The following is a 20,867-nucleotide window of genomic DNA, read 5'->3' on the forward strand; positions in this document are numbered from 1 at the left end:
CAACATTCAGACTGCTGCATGTATTAAGAAAGAACTCGCGAACAAGTTTGTGGAGTCACCGCCAGACACCACATTTGCTGGGTGGTAGCCTTTAAATCGGCCACGGGCCGCTAGTATACATCGGACCCGCGTGTCGCCACTATCAGTGATTGCAGATCGAACGCCGCACACGGCAGGTCCAGTCTAGAGAGACTGCCTATCACTCGCCCCAGTTGTACAGCCGACTTTGCTAGCGATGGTTCACTGTCTACATACGCTCTCATTTGCAGAGACGACAGTTTAGCATAACCTTCAGCTACGTCAATTGCTTCGACGTAGCAAGGCGCCATATTCAGTTACTATAATTACTATCTTCAAGAATGTATTCTGAACAGATAATATTGTGAATCATGTACCATCAAGAGCGACGTTCATCATTAATGTATTAAAGTTAAGTAGGAAACTAATTACGTCCGCTTTCTGAATTCTTATTTCTTGTCACGTTCCAGACCTCACGTCAGTATAGTTCTACCCTCCTCACGCCGTCCGCAGCTCGTGGTCGTGCGGTAGCGTTCTCGCTTCCCACGCCCGGGTTCCCGGGTTCGATTTCCGGCGGGGTCAGGGATTTTCTCTGCCTCGTGATGACTGGGTGTTGTGTGCTGTCCTTAGGTTAGTTAGGTTTAAGTAGTTCTAAGTTATAGGGGACTGATGACCATAGATGTTTAGTCCCATAGTGCTCAGAGTCATTTGAATTTTTTTTGAACCCTCCTCACGCCAGCCTGCGTGAGCCAAAACGTGTGCATTTCGGCCTCCATTCTAAGACTGCAGTGATAAACGGGAAAAAAATTGATGCCAGCGAAAACAGTCCAAGTTACCATCACAAGGAAGGGGTGCAACGCAGAGGAAAGTGGAGGAGGAGGAGGAGATTAGTGTTTACGTCCCGTCGACAACGAGGTCATTAGAGACGGAGCGCAAGCTCGGGTGAGGGAAGGATGGGGAAGGAAATCGGCCGTACCCTTTCAAAGGAACCATCCCGGCATTTGCCTGAAGCGATTTAGGGAAGTCACCGAAAACCTAAATCAGGATGGCCGGAGACGGGATTGAACCGTCGTCCTCCCGAATGCGAGTCCAGTGCGATAACCACTGCGCCACTTCGCTCGGTGAGGAAAGTGGAGAGCGTCCACACGGCTTCCGTTAAGGCAGAGATGTCGAGAAAGAAGAAGAAGAATGGAAATCGGGACACAGTACAGGGTTAACCTTGCGTCGCAGGCCATTCGGGCCCCGTGTGAGACCGGCAGGGCGCAGGGCGCCACCTCGTGCTCTTCATCGATGACATTTTTTCCGGCGCTAACGGGACCCTTGTAGGCGGGCGGCGCGCCGGCGGGCAAATTAGCAAGTTCATTAATATTGATTACGCGGCCGAGAAGGGCGCGAGGTGGGCCATCGCCGGCAGCGGCGGCGGCAGAGGCAGCGGCAGCGGCGGCAACGGCCGGCGGCCAGGTGGGCCGGCAGCCGCTATCGATCCACCGGCTGGGCGGCTGGGCGGCGCCGCCCCGCTGACACCTGCCGCGCGCGCCTCGCCGCCCAGGGCGCCGCCCGTCACGGCACAGCCTGACAGCCGGGCGGCGGACGCGGCGCTGCTCTCTCCCTGCCGCCGGCGCGACGGGCTGGCGCTCGCTCTGACCAGGGGCGGCTGCCGTCTGCGCTGCTGGCCATCAACATCGGAACACCACGATAGCGGCGTTCAACATACGTCACAAATCTCATTGTGTAGCCGCGTTATGCACTGTATGACGGGTATAAGTGCAAATATTTTTATATGTGACATCGTAATAAATTGAGGTCATGTGATAACGATATGCACATATACAGATGGCGTTTCTATTGCGTATACAAACTACACTACTGGCCATTACAATTGCTACACCAAGAAGAAATGCAGATGATAAACGGCTATTCATTGGACAAATATATTATACTACAACTGACATGCGATTGTCCATTATAATTATCCGGGCTGTTATGCCGTGGTCGGTTGATGAATTCTGTGTCGATTCCCAACGTTTCGTCTCCGACTGCGGGAGACATCTTCAAGGGGGTCCGTAGCTCGATGGAAGGTGCAACACACCCACTGGCTCGCTACTGACTGCCGCTAAATTCCGTGTCCGCGCGCTCCCGCTCCGTGGCGTGACATCACGTGTTTTGAAAACGTCAGTGCAAAAAAATGGTTCAAATGGCTCTGAGCACTATGGGACTTAACATCTGTGGTCATCAGTCCCCTAGAACTTAGAACTACTTAAACCTAACAAACCTAAGGACATCACACACATCCATGCCCGAGGCAGGATTCGAACCTGCGACCGTAGCAGTCGCGCGGTTCCGGAGTGAGCGCCTAGAACCGCTCGGCCACAGCGGCCGGCCACGTCAGTGCAATTGGTCGCTGTCCGTCGCCGTCGATCGCCGTTGCCATCACCCAGTAGTGGACGAGTGGTACACATCTTCTTTAACACCGGCATCCATATACCGTTTAATTTCACGCCCTCCTCCTTTCGGTTGAAATCATTTGGGTGTTTAGCGATTTCGACTGCCTCTTCTACAATTTCCCTTGTGCTCTTCCAAACGTTTAGAAACAGTTCTCATAGTGGTACCCACATAAACATCACCACAGCTGCATGGGATCCTATACACTCCAGCTTTTTCCAGTGGTTTGCGAGCGTCCTTGGCAGGCTAAGGTATTCCTGTATCTTCCTGGTGGGCTTGTAAATTACGGTAATATTCCGCTTCGTCAAGATCCTCACTATTCTTTCCGTTACATTTTTAACAAACGGCAGGAAAACCTTACATTTTGCAGTAGCTGTACTTCGTTATGATTTCTGCGTGGCTGCCTCAACGCACGTTTTATTTCGGCGGACGAATATCCGTTCTTCATTAGAGCGTTGTGGAGATGTTCCATCTCAGCGTCGATCAACTCCGGTTCACAAATATTTCTAGCTCTGTCCGCTAACGTCTTGATAACACCCCGCTTCTGTTGTGGGTTGTGGTTCGAATCCCGGTGCAAATAACGGTCCGTGTGCGTGGGTTTGCGATATTCTGAGCGGCCCAAACTAACATTTTCGTTTCTAAAAACAAGCACATCGAGGAAATGTAATTTGCCGTCTACCTCCTCCTCCATTGTAAACTGAATTCTTGAGTTTATACTGTTCAGATATTCGTGGAACCGGCTTAGTTCCTCCCTACCATGTCTCCACAGCACAAACGTGTCATCCACGTATCGGAATCATACATTTGGTTTTGCTGGCAGTACCTAAGGCATGTTCTTCGAATTTCTCCATAAAGAAGTTTGCAATTACGGGACTTAGGGGGCTTCCCATAGCCACGCCATCCGTTTGCTCATAAAACTGTTCATTCCACTTGAAGTATTTGGTCGTCAAACAACACTGCGGTGATGTTTATGTGGGTACCACTAAAATAACTGTTTCTAAACGTTTGGAAGAGCACAAGGGAAATTGTAGAAGAGGAGAAACGGAACGATCAGCTGTTGCGGAGCATGCTTTCCAGCCAGGGAACCACAATATTCGTTTCGAGGAAACGCAAGTACCAACGGCCACAAGCGGATATTACGAAAGGCTCTACAGGGAGGCAATCGAAATCGCTAAACACCCAAATAATTTCAACCGAAAGGAGGAGGGCGTGAAATTAAACGGTATATGGATGCCTGTGTTAAAGAAGATGTGTACCACCCGTCCACTACTGGGTGATGGCAACGGCGATCGACGGCAACGGACAGCGGCCAATTGCACTGACGTTTTAAAACACGTGACGTCACGCCGCGGCGCGGGAGCGCTCGGACACGGAATTTAGCGGCAGTCAGTAGCGAGCTAGTGGGTGTGTTGGACCTTCCATCGAGCTACGGACACCCTTGAAGATGTCTCCCGCAGTCGGAGACGAAACGTTGGGAATCGACACAGAATTCATCAACCGACCACGGCATAACAGCCCGGATATTTATAATGGACATGATATTTCTGGCCGTGAAAGTCTACATTTTAGTATCTGACATGTGATTACATTTTCACACAATTTGGGTGCATAGAGTCTGAGAAATCAGTACCCAGAACAACCACGTCTGGCCGTAATAACGGCCTTGATACGCCTGGGCATTGAGTCAAACAGAGCCTGGATGACGTGTACAGGTACAGCTGCCCATGCAGCTTCAACACGATACCACAGTTCATCAAGAGTAGTGACTGGCGTATTGTGACGAGCCAGTTGCTCGGCCACCATTGTTTTCAGTTGATGAGAGAGCTGGAGAATGTGCTGGCCAGGGCAGCAGTCGAACAATTTCTGTGTCCAGAAAGGCCCGCACAGGTCCTGCAACATGCGGTCGTGCATTATCCTGCTGAAATGTAGGGTTTCGCAGGGATCAAATGAAGGGTAGAGCCACGGGACATAACACATCTGAAATGTAACGTCCACTGTTCAAAGTGCCGTCAATCCGAACAAGAGGTGACAGAGACGTGTAACCCGTACCATCACGCCGGGTGATACGCCAGTTTGGCGATGACGAATACGCGCTTCCAATATGCGTTCACCGCGATCTCGCCAAACACGGATGCGAACATGATGATGGTGTAAACAGAACCTGGATTTATCTGAAAAAATGACGTTTTTGCCATTCGTGCACCCAGGTTCGTCATTGAGTACACCATCGCAGGTGCTCCTGTATGTGATGCAGCGTCAAGGGTAACCGCAGCCGTGGTCTCCGTGCTGATAGTCCATGCTGCTGCAAACGTCGTCGAACTGTTCGTGCAGATGGTTGTTGCCTTGCAAACGTCCCCATCTATTGACTCAAGGATCGAGACGTGGCTGCACGATCCGTTACAGCGATGCGGATAAGATGCCTGTCATCTCGACTGCTAGTGATACGAGGCCGTTGGGATCCAGTACGGCGTTCCGTATTACGGTCCTGAACCCACCGATTCCATATTCTGGTAACAGTCATTGGATCTTGACCAACACGAGCAGAAATGTCGCGATACGGTAAACCGCAATCGCGATAGGCTACAGTCCGACCTTTATCAAAGTCGGAAACGCGATGGTGCGAATTTCTCCTCCTTACACGAGGCATCACAACAACGTTTCACCAATCAACGCCGCTGAACTGCTGTTTGTGTATGAGAAATCGGTTGGAAACTTTCCTCATGTCAGCACGTTCTAGGTGTCGCCTCCGGCGGCAACCTTGTGTGAATGCTCTGAGAAGCTAATCATTTGCATATCACAGTATCTTCTTCCTGTCGGTTAAATTTCGCGTCTGTAGCACGTCATCTTCGTGGTGTAGCAATTTTAATGACCAGTAACGTATAAAAGGGCAGTGCATTGGCGGTGCTGTCAATGGTACTCATGTGATTCATGTGAAAAGTTTTCCGACGTGATAATCGTCGCATGACAGGAATTAACAGGTTTTGAACGCGCGATGATGTTGGAGCTAGACGCATGGGACATTCCATTTCGGAAATCGTTAGGCAGTTCAATATCATGACATCCACAGCATCAAGAGCGTGCCGAGAACACCTACTTTCAGTCTTTACCCGCCATCACGTATAACATAGTGGCCAACAGCCTTAACTTAAAGTTCGAGAACAGAGGCGTTTGCGTAGAGTTGTCAGTGCTAACAGGCAAGTAATACTGCGCGAAATAAGCGCAAAAATCGGTGTGGGCGTACGACGAACATATCCGTTTGGACAGTGAGGTGAAATGCGGCGTTTACTATCTTTGGCCCCAAAAAAGCATGTTCTTTGGGAATTTGTTCTTGCTCGGGATATGTTATAGATATCAATGTCAAATTTGGTCAAAATGTGTATTGATATTTCCTCTACAAACTGCATTTTTCTCGACCGGAAATGTCGAAGAGCAAAGGCGGAAGTGCCGTCGGAACGCAACAAAATTTCGATATAGACCTCCACGCGCGGTGTGTCGCAGTTCAGCCGGCTCGTCTGGAAACAAAATGGAGTTGGCGTTAGCGAAGTATGTAAGATTCTTAAGGAGTTGTACCTCACTTAAGTTATTTGGACCATAGGAAAAAAATGGCGTCCATTTGAAAAAATAGAGTTTTATCATCGATTTTTCGACTTCGTCGGGCAAGTAAAAATATTTATAGTAATATAATATTTATAGTAACAAAAATGCTACAATTCCTAGACAATTTAGTTACCTTCGTCGGAAACAAAGAATCATACCAATCGGTTCAGTAGATTTGCAGTTACCATACCGCGCGATAACAAAAAGGTCATCTCGAGAAAAACGCGTTTGAAATTTTGACTACGTTGTTGTTGTTGTGGTCTTCAGTCCTGAGACTGCTTTGATGCAGCTCGCCATGCTACTCTATCCTGTGCAAGCTTCTTCATCTCCCAGTACCTACTGCAACCTACATCCTTCTGAATCTGCTTGGTGTATTCATCTCTTGGTCTCCCTCTACGATTTTTACCCTCCACGCTGCCCTGCAATACTAAATTGGTGATCCCTTGATGCCTCAGAACATGTCCTACCAACCGATCCCTTCTTCTGGTCAAGTTGTGCCACAAACTTCTCTTCTCCCCAATCCTATTCAACACATCCTCATTAGTTATGTGATCTACCCATCTAATCTTCAGCATTCTTCTGTAGCACTACATTTCGAAAGCTTCTATTCTCTTCTTGTCTAAACTATTTATCGTCCATGTTTCACTTCCATACTTGGCTACACTCCATACAAATACTTTCAGAAACGACTTTGTGACACTTAAATCTATACTCGATGTTAACCAATTTCTCTTCTTCAGGAACGCTTTCCTTGCCATTGCCAGTCTACATTTTATATCCTCCCTACTTCGACCATCATCTGTATTTTGCTCCCCAAATAGCAAAACTCCTTTACTACTTTAAGTTTCTCATTTCCTAATCTAATACCCTCAGCATCACCCGACTTAATTCGACTACATTCCATTATCCTCGTTTTGCTTTTGTTGATGTTCATCTTATATCCGTTCAGCTGCTCTTCCAGGTCCTTTGCTGTCTCTGACGGAATTACAATGTCATCGGCGAACCTCAAAGTTTTTATTACTTCTCCATGGATTTTAATACCTACTCCGAATTTTTCTTTCGTTTCCTTCACTGCTTCCTCAATATTTGACTACGTATAAATGCAATATTTTGCAACTTACGTTCAATCTGCTATTCCGAGTCCATAAACTAGTCCTTCCTCTTCCTCATACAGAGCGTTCTGCTCGATCTGGGCCGTCCTGCGCTGCTCCAGAGCCGCTCATACGGCCGGTGACAAGCGGTTTTCGGCCGCTTGAATCCGGTGGTCGTCCGAATGCTTGGCGAACTGCGTCGAATAGAGTCCCAGGGTGCCGTCCATCGTTGTCATTCTCTTCAGAATTGCTGAATGCCCTTCGTTGACGCTGCTCATTGCCAGAAAAGTCCGAATCTCCACAGAATGCAAATGCTTGGGAGCTAACTTCCAAACACACGCGTACAGACTTTCATTTGAATCGTGCGGTTAAAGGCGCTGCAGTCTGGAACCGCAAGACCGCTACGATCGCAGGTTCGAATCCTGCCTCGGGCATGGATGTTTGTGATGTCCTTAGGTTAGTTAGGTTTAACTAGTTCTAAGTTCTAGGGAACTAATGACCTCAGCAGTTGAGTCCCATAGTGCTCAGAGCCATTTGAACCATTTTTTTTTCATTTGAATTTTGTGTGTTTCCTCCCAAGCATCGGTACAATAACTCGTCCTCCGAAAGAAAAAAACTGGCGCGTAAAAAGGCCGATTTCAGGCAGCTGCATTTTTTCTGTTCAACCGCGAATAACAAACAATTCCGTTCCGCATTCGGAAAAACCATTTCAGGGGTGGATTCTGAACACTTTTACGGATCCGAAATGCAATTAAAGGAAATAGATTTTTTGAACAAAAGATACTAAACCTCCTCTTAATGGGCTATGACATCACATGCGAGTACCTTTGCTAACATAACGCATCGCTCTGGGCTGGTGACCATATCGCTTTGACTCTAGACGATTGTAAAATCGTGGCCTGGTGAGATGAGTTCCGAAATCAGTTGTAAGATCTAATGGTAGGGTTCGAGTGCGGCGAGACCTCACGAAGCCATGACCCAAGTTGTGAACAAGGCGCTGTGGTGGTTCCATAATGGTGTGGTCTGTGTTTACATGGAATGGACTGGGTCCTTTCGTCCAGCTGAACTGACTGTTGACCCAGAGCTGTTATGTTCGGCTACCTGGAGACCATTTGCAGCCATTCGTGCAATCATGTTACCAAGCCACAGTATTTTGCGGTTGGTTTGAAGTACATTCTGGAGAATTCGAGCGAATGATTTTGCCACCCAGATAGCGCGACATGGATCGAATCGAACATTTATGGGACATAATCGATAGGTCAGCTCGTGCACAGAATCCTGCATCAGCAACACTTTCGCAATTATGGATGGATATAGGTGCAGAATGGTTGAATATTCTGCAACAGACTTCCAGCGACTTGTTGAGTTCATGCGACGTCGATTTGCTCCACTATGCTGGTCAAAACGAGGTCCAGCACGATATTAGGGTGTATCTCACGACTTTTGTCACATTAGGGTATGTAGAGACATCAGTGTGTTCGTTTCTTTTTTCTAAGTCGAACAGTCTTCCTACAAAAACGCCATAAACTTTATGATCTCATGTTTTATGCACAGTCATAACTGCACCACCTGTCAGTACAGGCAACCGTTTTGAGTTCACGTATCCACACTACTGCTCAGGCGAAAATAATCATAAATTGCTTGCCATATCTACTGGTTGATTATAATTAACTACTAACCGACGTCCATTGTGGTTTGTAATTATCGCATGGTAGCAAAACTTGATAGAAGATCTTATGCATTAATGCAGCACCTACCTACTTATACAGGGGAAAACATTAGTTCCAATTATGGCTACCAGGTGCAAATCCGGTGCTGTATACTGTTTGCATGACGGAATGACATCCATGCTGTCATGAAACAAGACATAACATGAGTGAATAGTATGGTTACCGAGCAGAGAGACTGTGCAGTGTTACTGAAACTGTTTTATGTGGAAGAAAGTAATTACAGTGCTGCATTGAGTGAGTATCGCCGACTTAAAGGTCCTAGAGGTCCTATTTCAGCACTACCTTAGTGTTAGCAAGACAGGTCCCAGAAACTGTTGGTGACAGATCGCCTGAAATCGGCGGCGTTGCCGGTGGAGACACGCATGTCCACCGTCTACATTTACATCTACATGATTACTCTGCAGTTCACATTTAAGTGCTTGGCAGATGGTTCATAGAACCACAATCATACTATCTCTCTACCATTCCCTTCCCCAACAGCGCGCGGGAAAAACGAACACCTAAACCTTTCTGTTCGAGTTCTGATTCCTCTTATATTATTTTGATGATCATTCCTACCTACGTAGGTTGGGCTCAACAAAATATTTTCGCATTCGGAAGAGAAAGTTGGTGACTGAAATATCGTAAATAGATCTCGCCGCGACGAAAAACGTCTTTGCTTTAATGACTTCCATCCCAACTAGCGTATCATATCTGCCACACTCTCTCCCCTATTACGTGATAATACAAAACGAGCTGCCCTTTTTTGCACCCTTTCGATGCCCTCCGTCAATCCCACCTGTTAAGGATCCCACACCGCGCAGCAATAATCTAACAGATGACGAACGAGTGTAGTGTAAGCTGTCTCTTTAGTGGACTTGTTGCTTCTTCTAAGTGTCCTGCAAATGAAACGCAACCTTTGGCTCGGATTCCCCACAATATTATCTATGTGGTCTTTCCAACTAAAGTTGTTCGTAATTTTAACACCCAGGTACTTAAGTGAATTGACAGCCTCGAGAATTGTACTATTTATCGAGTAATCGAATTCCAACGGATTTCTTTTGGAACTCATGTGGATCACCTCACACTTTTCGTTATTTAGCGTCTGTTGCCACCTGCCACACCATACAGCAATCTTTTCTAAATCGCTTTGCAACTGATACTGGTCTTCGGGTGACCTTACTAGACGGTAAATTACAGCATCATCTGCGAACAACCTAATAGAACTGCTCAGATTGTCACCCAGGTCATTTATATAGATCAGGAACAGCAGAGGTCCCAGGACGCTTCCCTGGGGAACACCTGATATCACTTCAGTTTTACTCGATGATTTGCCGTCTATTACTACGAACTGCGACCTTCCTGACAGGAAATCACGAATCCAGTCGCACAACTTGATTAGAAGTCGCTTGTGAGGAACTGTGTCAAAAGCTTTCCGGATATCTAGAAATACGGAATCAACTTGAGATCCCCTGTCGATAGCAGCCATTACTTCATGCGAATAAAGAGCTAGCTGCGTTGCGCAAGAACGATGTTTTCTGAAACCATGCTGATTACGTATCAATAGATCGTTCCCTTCGAGGTGATTCATAATGTTTGAATACAGTATATGCTCCAAAACCCTACTGCAAACCGACGTCAATGATATAGGTCTGTAGTTCGATGGATTACTCCTACTACCCTTCTGAAACACTGGTGCGACCTGCTCAATTTTCCAATCTGTAGGTACAGATCTATCGGCGAGCGCGCGGTTGTATATAATTGATAAGTAGGGAGCTATTGTATCAACGTAATCTGAAAGGAACCTAATCGGTATACAATCTGGACCTGAAGACTTGCCGGTATCAAGCGATTTGAGTTGCTTCGCAACCCCTAAGGTATCTACTTCTAAGAAACTCATGCTAGCAGCTGTTCGGGTTTCAAATTCTGGAATATTCCATTCGTCATCCCTGGTGAAGAAATTTCGGAAAACTGCGTTCAATAACTCCGCTTTAGCGGCACAGTCGTCGGTAACAGTGCCATCGGCACTGCGCAGCGAAGGTATTGACTGCGTCTTGCCGCTTGTGTACTTTACATACGACCAGAATTTCTTCGGATTCTCTACCAAATTTCGAGACAATGTTTCGATGTGGAACCTATTAAAGGCATCTCGCATTGAAGTCCGTGCCAAATTTCGCGCGTCTGTAAATTATAGTCAATCTTCGGGATTTCGCGTTCTTCTGAACTTCGCATGCTTTTTCCGCTGCCTCTGCAACAGCGTTCGGACATGTTTTGTGTACCATGGGGGATCAATTCCATCTCTTACCAATTTATGAGGTATGAATCTCTCAATTGCTGTTGCTACTATATCTTTGAATTTGAGCCACATCTCGTCTACTTTTGCATAGTCACTTCGGAAGGAATGGAGATTGTCTCTTAGGAAGGCTTCGAGTGACACTTTATCCGCTTTTTTAAATAAAATTATTTTGCGTTTGTTTCTGGTGAATTTGGAAGAAACGGTATTGAGCCTACCTACAACGACCTTGTGAACACTAATCCCTGTATCAGTCATGATGCTCTGTAATAGCTCTGGATTGTTTGTGGCTAAGAGGTCAAGTGTGTTTTCGCAACCATTTACAATTCGCGTGGGTTCGTGGACTAACTGCTCGAAATATTTTTCGGAGAAAGCATTTAGGACAATCTCGGAAGATGTTTTCTGCCTACCACCGGTTTTGAACAAGTATTTTTGCCAACATATCGAGGGAAGGTTGAAGTCCCCACCAACTATAACCGTATGAGTGAGGTATTTATTTGTTACGAGACTCAAATTTTCTCTGAACTGTTCAACAACTGTATCATATGAGTCTGGGGGTCTGTAGAAGGAGCCAATTATTCACTTAGTTCGGCTGTTAAGTATAACCTCCACCCATATCAATTCGCACGGAGTATCTACTTCGACTTCACTACAAGATAAACGACTACTGACAGACACAAACACTCCACCACCAATTCTGCCTAACCTATCTTTCCTGAACACCGTCTGAGACTTCGTAAAAATTTCTGCAGAACTTATCTCAGGCTTTAGCCAGCTTTCTGTACCTATAACGATTTCAGCTTCAGTGCTTTCTATTAGCGCTTGAAGCTCAGTGACTTTCCCAGCACAGCTACAACAATTTACAACTACAATTCCGACTGTTCCTTGATCCAAGCACGTATGTCGTTGCAAGTTCCTGAAACACAATGACCTGCGTCAATCAGACGATGATTTCCTCTCTACACAATAGAAGGCTGGTCGTGGATTCGCCACATCAGGATCTGGATGAGTGAGTGTAAAGGTGTAGAATGATATGAAGTCTGACTGGAGTTAGTGGTCGAATAACTGCGCGCAAGTTTTTTGAAGTGATACCATTTTTAATTCTAGTAATTCCCTTTATGGTGGTTTACAAAACAGGTTTACACTACCATATATGATCCATCTGCGCAATATGGAAATTGCATTGTTATTACACTTAATAAACTCTGAACAGAGCCACAGTGTAACTGATAAGGCATATTCTACCATGATCAGCGGGATCTATTTCCAACACGCAACTGCTCACCGCCGCTATCCCTTCCCGCGCTCTGCCACTTTAACACAGGCTAGGTAAGTGCTTCCTTGTGTTTTGGGCCAATCAAAGCCCTCCGTTTTGCTGTCTATAAACATATGTTGCCTTCTTCTTACGTGGCTGATGTAATGCGACGTCACCAGGAACGCTCTCTGTCCCCCCAGTTTATTTACCCTCTCTCTGTTACGATACAGTGGCAACATATTCCCCAACACTGCGTAATCTTAGGTATCATTCACTGAGTACACCTTGTTAATATAATCATCATACTATCCCAGTGGAAGTTATTGACGAGGTTTCGTCGCTGTAACTGACCAAGCTGAATGCTCCCAAGGTAGTGCTAGTGCCCGCGCAGTGTCACGAGAGTTGTCCGTACTGTGGTCAACACCAAGCAGTTTGGGAGTCTATCAAACACTGGTACCTGTACAAGATACAGGCGTTGCAGCTACTGAATACTCATGATACGAAGCAATATTCTGCGTTTGCTCTTCGGTTTCTGGCATGGGTCGAAGTTGATGATGTGTGGCCGGGTAATATTCTGCGGAATGACGCGGCACATTTTACGCTACAATGTGGAGTGAATGCACCGAAGTGTCGAATCTGTGGTTCTAATATTTTAGTGCCTAAAAAGCCTGCATAGTCGTTTCGCTAGATAAATAATCTAGTTTTATTAAAATAAGAAAATTACAATACTTAACTTTGGCAATTACACAGATGCGTCGCAAGCAAAGGGCGACATATGAAATAATAAATCGTCTTCAGTATGGACAAGCGAAGTGACTAGCGTTGACGCTGCTCTCCAAGTCGCTAATCTTGAAGCTGCTATTGCACGTTGTCGTCCTGGAGAGGGGTCGGTCAGCGTGCTATTACCCGACTCCTTCTCGCAGCCGTCTCTCCTCTTCCGTTCCCGAGTAGCGTGTCGGCGCTTGACTTTACGCCGTTTGATTTCTCCCCCCCCCCCCCCCGCCCCCTCCAAAATGAAGGACCATTGTCGTATATGGAGCACGGCAACGGGAGGAGAGTCAGGAGCATGAACGCTCTGATGGACCGGAAGCTGTGGCTGCAGGAGACGTCAGACTTTCGATCGTACTCCGCCATCCGACCTTCACTCTGTTGGAAACGTCCCCCGGAAAACGCCCAGAAGGGTACGCGACCACCTCTTGAGGGCCATACCAAGACGTCGAAGGCATCGGGCGCTGCGGCGTGGGCGGGTCCAGCTCCATCGGTAGGATGAGAGGAGGCATTGGAGGCAAAGGCTCCGTCTTCCTGGGGTCTTTCCGCGGTGTCGTAATGACACTCTCTGGGAGTAGCTGTGGCCGAGCTATCCTCGACATCTGTGAATCTTGGGGAAGAGATACAGAAGAATCACCGTGCACATGACAGTGGCGAATTTGATGTCGGCGCTGCAATCTGTCTGGGCCTGAAATGAGGTACGCGCATATGCCAAGCCGACGAATGATCTCGCCTCGCGCCCAGCGTCTGCTGCCGCTGAAAACACTGAAAAATACAATATCATGCAGCGAGAAGCGATTCTTGCGGCCTTCCTTCAGCGCCGGATGCTGAGCAGGGTGGAGCAGGTGAAGCACTGTCCGATGGCGGCGGCCGTGAAGCAATTCCGCCAGCTATGGTCCATCTCGTGGATGAGAATGATACGAGACGAGAAACAGTTACAATACTTGATCCTTGGTGTGTGCGGTGCGACGTTTGGCCATCTGCTGCTTGAATGTTCTCACAAAATGTTCCGTTTCGCCGTTTGACAGTGGATGGGACGATGCAGTAGTTAGATGCTGTATGCCCACTGCGTTCACTAGATATTTCATATTCATGTGACGTGAACTGAGGGCCGTTGTCCGACACTATAACTTCAGGCAAACCTTCGAGGCAAAAAACAGAAGACAACGCCTGAAATGCGCTGCGTGGCGTTGTCGAGTTCATTGGCACAGCAAAAGGAAACTACTATAAGTCTACCACAATCAACTAACGAGTGTTCCAAAAAAATCCCGCAATGTCTATGTGCACACGTTGCCATGGTGATTGCTACTTAGGCCAAACAGAGAATTTTTGTGGTGGAGCGGACTGATTTTCCGCACGTGTAAACACTGTGGCGTCCTCTATTCTATTTGGGTGTCCACACCTGCGAAATACAGTGTCGACGCCCTAACTGTTTCGTACGAACAGTCCCCCAGTGTCCTTAGTGAGGTAACTGCAACACTTCTTTTTGCAAAGCTTTGTGTATCAACACACATGACTGTCCACTGTCATTATGAACAAGAATCACACCTTGCTGTATAGCGAGGCTATACCGACGTGCAAAGTATCGGCGCACTACAGAGCTCTTCATGCTATGCAATCAGCGAGGCCAAGATGTGCGAATGTATTTTACCAAAATATTCAAATGTGAGTCAGCTTCCGTGGTCTGTGCAATTTTCTTATAGTTAAGAGGAAAAGATTGAAGCAATTCAGAATCGTGAGCATAGATGTGACAACAATATGCAGTAGAACCGTCAAAATCTGTATCAGGGTCAAATGGAAGACGTGAAAGTGCGTCCGCATTACCTTGTTTAGCTGTCGGATTATACACAATCTCGTACTGGTATTGAGACAACAACAAAGCCCATCTTTGTTATTTTTCGGGAGTTCGTACAGGAAACGGCTTCATCGGATGCAACAAAGACTGCAGTAGCTTGTGATCCGTTACTAAGTAGAATTTTCTGCCATACAAATAGTGGTGGAATTTGGTGACACCATGCACAATATCCAATGCCTCTATTTGTAAGTAGTAACACCGGGGTTCGGACAACACTTTCTATGTGAAAGCAACAGATCTGTTTTTATCACCAAATCTGTGCGAAGGCACTGCACTGATTCCATTTGGAAGCGTCAACTTGCAACACAACTGGTTTGTCAGGATCAAAGTGAACTAAGCATCGATCACTGAGCAATGCATCTTTAAGTTTTTCAAAAGCTTCCTGGCACTCATCTGTTCAAACCAAGGGGACGTTCTTGCGACGCAAGCGAAGCAGTGGGGCTGCAATATGTGCAGCATTCGGCATGAACCGAATATAATAGTTCATTTTCCCTAAAACTGTCTGCAATTCTATGACATTGCGAGGAACTGGCAGGCCCCGCATGGCTAACAAATGTGCTGAAGAGGATGTACACCTTGACTGTTTATGACGTGATCAAATACTGGAACTCAGGTTTAAAGAATCACATTTGTCCAGTCTATGCTTTATCCCTGCGTCAGATAACACACGAAACAAAGCACGCAAATTTGTAATGTTGTCTTCAGGTGTACGACCTGCTACTACAAAATTGACAAATAGTTTGAACAGTTTGATACTTGAGCAGTCAGTTGTTCCAAATTCCTTTGCAAAATGGCGGGTGCGGAAGCACTGCCAAAAGGCAAACGCAAATATTTAAACAAATCCAAATGAGTGTTCGCAACACACACGTTTTGTGATTCTTCATCTAGTGATATTTGAAGATATGCGTCGCGCAAATCAGTTTTGGAAAAGTAGCGACCAGCACCTAATATGTCCAGGAGACTGTAAATCGGAGATAAAAAACTGTTTAAAAGTAGCACACACAGAAAGCCACACACTGCAACAATTAAAAGAACACAAGGCACAGTATGACTGGAGCATAAAAGGTATCGACGGATGGCGTAGCACAGAACAAACACTGACGGCGAACCTCAAGGCAGTACTCAATTAAAATCACACCTCTTGACGCACAGGAGAAACAGCACTAAACACAACACTGATGTGGCACACTGACAATGATCAAAATGGGGGATCTGCTAGGTGCAAGGAGATGAGGCAGACTGGAAGAAGGGAGGGAGGGAGGGAGGGGAAAAGAGGGGGAGATGAGTGGGGGGCGCACTGAAGAGGGCCAGGTAGGGAGGGATGTGGGAAGGAAAGAGGCAAGTATGGGGTGCAGGGTCTCAGGGGGGGGGGGAGGAGGAGGAAAATCCGCTCTGGGAGAAGGAGGGGAGAGGAAAAAGGGGGCCCTGGGGGGGGGGGGGGGGAACAAGGCCAGGTTATAGTTGGAAGGAAGGATAGATGTCACGGCGAAGTTCGTCCTCCGGGAGGGGGATGCATTGGAAATTGCCCTGATGAAGGAGATGGAGGGTGTGGAGGTGGAGAGAGGGAGAGATACAGCGATAGAGGCGTGGTAATGGGCGGGGGGTGCAGAGGAAGGAGGAAACCAGAGGGTGGGGGAGATCAAGCCTGTGGACAGTGTAAAGGATGCGGATATGTTGGAGGAACAGGAGGAGGTGGGGGAAGGGGATCAGTTCATGCAGGAGCTGTGTGGGGGAAGGAAGGCGGATACGAAAGGCAAGGCGAAGTGCATGGCGTTCAAGGATTTGGAGGGCCTTGTAAAAGCGGGTGGGGGCGGAGATCCAGGCAACGCTGGCATAACAGAGGATAGGACGGATGAGGGATTTGTAGGTGTGGAGGATGGTTGAACGATGCAATCCCCATGTCTGGCCAGACAGGAGTTTCAGAAGGCGGAGGCGGGAATGGGCTTTCTGCTGGACGGTCTGGAGATGAGGGGTCCAGGTGAGGTGTCTGTCGAGGGTGAGGCCAAGGTATTTCATGGTGGGGCCGAGCTGAATGGGATGACCATAAAGGGTGAGGTAGAAATCATGGAGGCGAAAGGAGCGAGTGGTGCGGCCTATGATGATTGCCTGGGTTTTGGAGGGTTTGAGACGGAGGAACCACTGGTTACACCAAGTGGTGAACTGGTTAAGGTGGGTTTGGAGGGTACGTTGGGACCGTTGAAGGGTAGGATAGAGAGCCAGGAAGGCGGTGTCATCAGCATACTGGAGAAGGTGGACTGGTGGGGGTGGCTTGGGCATGTCAGCCGTATACAAGAGATAAAGGAGAGGGGAGAGGACAGAACCTTGGGGGACGCCAGTCGTGGGATAAAAGATACGGGAGTTGGTGTTGTGGAGGGTGACATAGGAAGGACGGTGGGAGAGGAAGGAAGCGACCAGACGGACAAAATTGATAGGCAGGGCGTAGGTTTGGAGTTTAAACAGGAGACCGGGATGCCATACACGGTCATAGGCATTGCCGCTCCAGTGCTCGCTTCGTCCCTTTATACTGTCGTACCGCGCGACTGCGCATGCGGCCACAGATGCAAATTCGCCAGAGACGTTGGTCGGCGGCAGAGACGTGCATAAAGCGCGAGCTGTATCTATGACTCTGCAGTTGATCTGTGTTGGCATATCGATATATCACTGTGAGCTGCACTAGGACGACGTCTTTGCGAGTTTATTACAGCAAGTGCCGGATTCCATGATTTATCGAGATTGAAACCACTACCTCTATAAATTAAATTCGTCGTCAAGCGAATTTCAATTGCCTACTTCACTATCGAGTCTCAAAAGGATAATGTAGTTGCCAAAATTACGACGTTGTCATACAACGTACTGTGACCATTATCAATACAGTGCTCTGCCACTGCCGACCTGTTAGGTTGTAAAAGTCGTGTGTACCTCCGGTGTTCTGTACATCTTTCTTGGACAGTACGAGTTGTTTGTCCGATGTAAAAAAGGCCACATTCACACGGAATTTTGTAAACTCCCGATTTTCGGAGCAGCAAATCATCTTTGACGGAGCCCACGAGTGCAGCTGTCTTGGGTGGAGGACGAAAAATCACTTTTACTTTGTGTCTGCCGAGAATGCGTCCTATTTTTGATGAGAGGCTACACACATATGGCAGGAAGGCCATCGATTTAAAGGTTTCTTCATCTTCTTCTGCTTTCTTTGTGGCCTCTTTCGGTTTCATTTTCAGTTCCCTCTGTATTTGTTGTGGATGGTACCCATTGTCTTCAAACACTCTTTGTAAGTGGGAAAGATCATATTGCAGACTGCTTTCGTCAGAAATAATATGCGCTCTGTGAGTCGAAGTTCGGAGAACACTCATTGTCTGGGCAGGATGGTGGCAGCTATTTGCACGTCAATACAGATCGGTGTGCGTCGGCTTCCTATACACTTCATGTCCCAAAGTGGCATCCTCTCTGCGCCGAATCAAAACATCCAAGAATGGAAGGCATCCCTCCTTTTCAATTTCCATTGTGAACTTTATTTGATCGTTGAGGGAGTTCGGATGTCTTAAGAAGTGTTGCAAGTTGTCTTCACCATGGGGCCAAACTACAAAGGTGTCATCAACATATCTCCAGAATACCGTGGGTTTCAAGTCAGCAAATTCAACCGCCTTTTCCTCGAAGTCCTCTATAAATAAATTGGCCACCAGAGGGGATAAGGGACTATCCATGGCGACTCCGTCCGTCTGTTCAAAAAATTCGTTGTTAAATAAGAAATATGTGGAGGTCAGAACATGTTTAAATAAAGCTGAAATCTCTTTGTCAAAACTTCTGTCAATAAGTTGTAGAGATTCTGGAAAGGGAACCTTTGTAAATAAAGCCACCACATCAAAACTAACTAATATATCTGACGGGTTCATTTTCAATGATTTCAGTTTACTAATGAGTTCAGGCAAGTTTCTTATGTGGTGAGTAAATTTTCCCACAAGAGGCCTCAACATTGATGCCAGATGTTTGGCAACGTCATAGGTCGGAGTGCCTATGTCACTCACTATGGGGCGTAGAGGAACATCTTTCTTGTGGACCTTTGGTAGTCCATAAAGTCTAGGAGGCACCGGACCACTTGGTTTCAATCTCCGAACAACTTCCGGTGGAAAGGGAGAATCATTCAGAAGCGAAACAGTTTTCTTCGCCACTCGATTAGTGGGATCCCTGCTGATCTTCCGGTACATGCTATCACTCAATAAATTGTACATTTTATCATGGTATTCGTCCCGAGACAATAACACAGTAGCATTTCCCTTATCTGCTGGGAGTACCACCGTTTGAGTATCCAGGCGAAGCTTGCGTAGCGCAGCCCTCTCTGCCGCAGATATATTGCTCCTTTGTGGGCGAGCCTTCATAATTGCACGGCGTGTTTCACGTCTTATTTCCTCTGCTGAATCAGAGGGAAGTGGTCGAACAGCTTCTTCAATGGCGCTGATAAACGAAGGCAATGGCAGAACCTGTGGCGTGGGTGCAAAATTCAGTCCCTTACTCAAAACCATCATCGTAGCATCGTCCAAATCTCTACCTGTCATATTAATAACAGGGCGTCGAATAACAGTTTCTCGCTGCGATGTCGTCTTCAGTCGACTAAATTTTGCAGTCTGTCGGGATGTGGGCACCTCACGAATCCAGTCTGATTTGGCCCAAGTTGTACCATCAATCCAATTCCAAGAATCATAGGGTATCTCCACAGACATCGTCAGGTGTAGGCGATAAAGTTCTTCAGAAACCAGGTCTAATTTTCGGCGATTAAAATGGATCCTCTCCTTAACAATAGCAGAGGCAGCTTTTGCTAAAATCTTATTCATAGACGTCGTTTTTATAAAATGTACTAATCTGGCAAACTTCGGAATTATGCCCTGGTCACGGCACCTTAGTAAAAAACTTAAAGAGCTCAGTAATCTCGCTCTCAAGTGCCGAAGCTTATCCAATCGTCGAAACATAAGACCATCTCCTCCCTGCAGAGGTACTTGATGCGAATCTTCAGGTTTTGGCGGAGTAAAGACTGTTCCATTAAGTTTCGGGTGTGCAGCCGCAAGAAATCTCCTTCTTCTTCTAATATTTCGGCTGTATAACGTTCACACTTTCTTCGACGTTGAAAGCAGTCACTGGCAACACATTGTCCTGAATTTGAAAGTCAAAAAATTCAAGCGAATCAAGGCCAAAGATTTTCTCACAGTCGCGTGATTGTAGCACAGTGAAAGTCACAGTTCACGTACGCAAGCGATACTTGGCACGCACAGTACATGTTCTGGGAACGGGAATGTCTTGTCATCATAAGCCGCCAGGTGAATACTAGTTTCAGACAGGCGTTGGGAGCCTAGCAGTTCATATATATTCAGCAGTGTAAGAAAGGCACCCGTGTCCAACTGAAATGTCACACGTTTTCCACTAATATGAAATGAACAAAAAGGTTGATGGACTGGCGTAGCTCCGGAAAAACTGATTGGTTCCTAGTTTTGATAATGACTGCGGCGGGCTTTGATAACATGGGCTTTGTGACTAAATGTTTGTGAGTGGGCAGAATTCTTATGTTTTGTTCCACTGCAAACATACGAATTGTACGTGGCCTTTCTTGTCATAAGCGTAACACTGCGCTTGTCTGGACGGGCAATCCTGGCGTTCGAGCCGTGAATAGCACTATGGGGATGGCTTAATTCTATTCACTGACGTAGCCATCTGTTCAGAGAACTGTCTATGCGGCGTGGGGTACATATGCTGTCGCTGCCTATGTGGCCAATCATGAGCAAGGGGCTCAAAAAGAAAAAGATAATAATAATATAAAAAAAAAGGTTCAAATGGCTCTCTGCACTATAGGACT

The 20,867-nt window shown here is 46.8% G+C and overlaps 1 protein-coding gene across 1 annotated transcript in view; it reads left to right on the plus strand.

Moving 5' to 3' along the window:
- The first annotated feature begins 1,184 nt into the window (after positions 1 to 1,184).
- The window catches only part of LOC124619956 (glycine-rich cell wall structural protein 1-like), a 55,818-nt gene continuing 36,135 nt past the window's right edge, over positions 1,185 to 20,867 (plus strand). Inside the window, exons 1-2 of the mRNA XM_047146619.1 lie at positions 1,185 to 1,230; positions 1,345 to 1,547. Coding sequence (XP_047002575.1) covers positions 1,185 to 1,230; positions 1,345 to 1,547 — 249 coding nt within the window. The remainder of the gene's footprint in view (positions 1,231 to 1,344; positions 1,548 to 20,867) is intronic.

The sequence above is a fragment of the Schistocerca americana genome, chromosome 6 (genome assembly GCF_021461395.2).
Source record: "Schistocerca americana isolate TAMUIC-IGC-003095 chromosome 6, iqSchAmer2.1, whole genome shotgun sequence".
NCBI classification, from domain to species: Eukaryota; Metazoa; Arthropoda; class Insecta; order Orthoptera; family Acrididae; genus Schistocerca; species Schistocerca americana.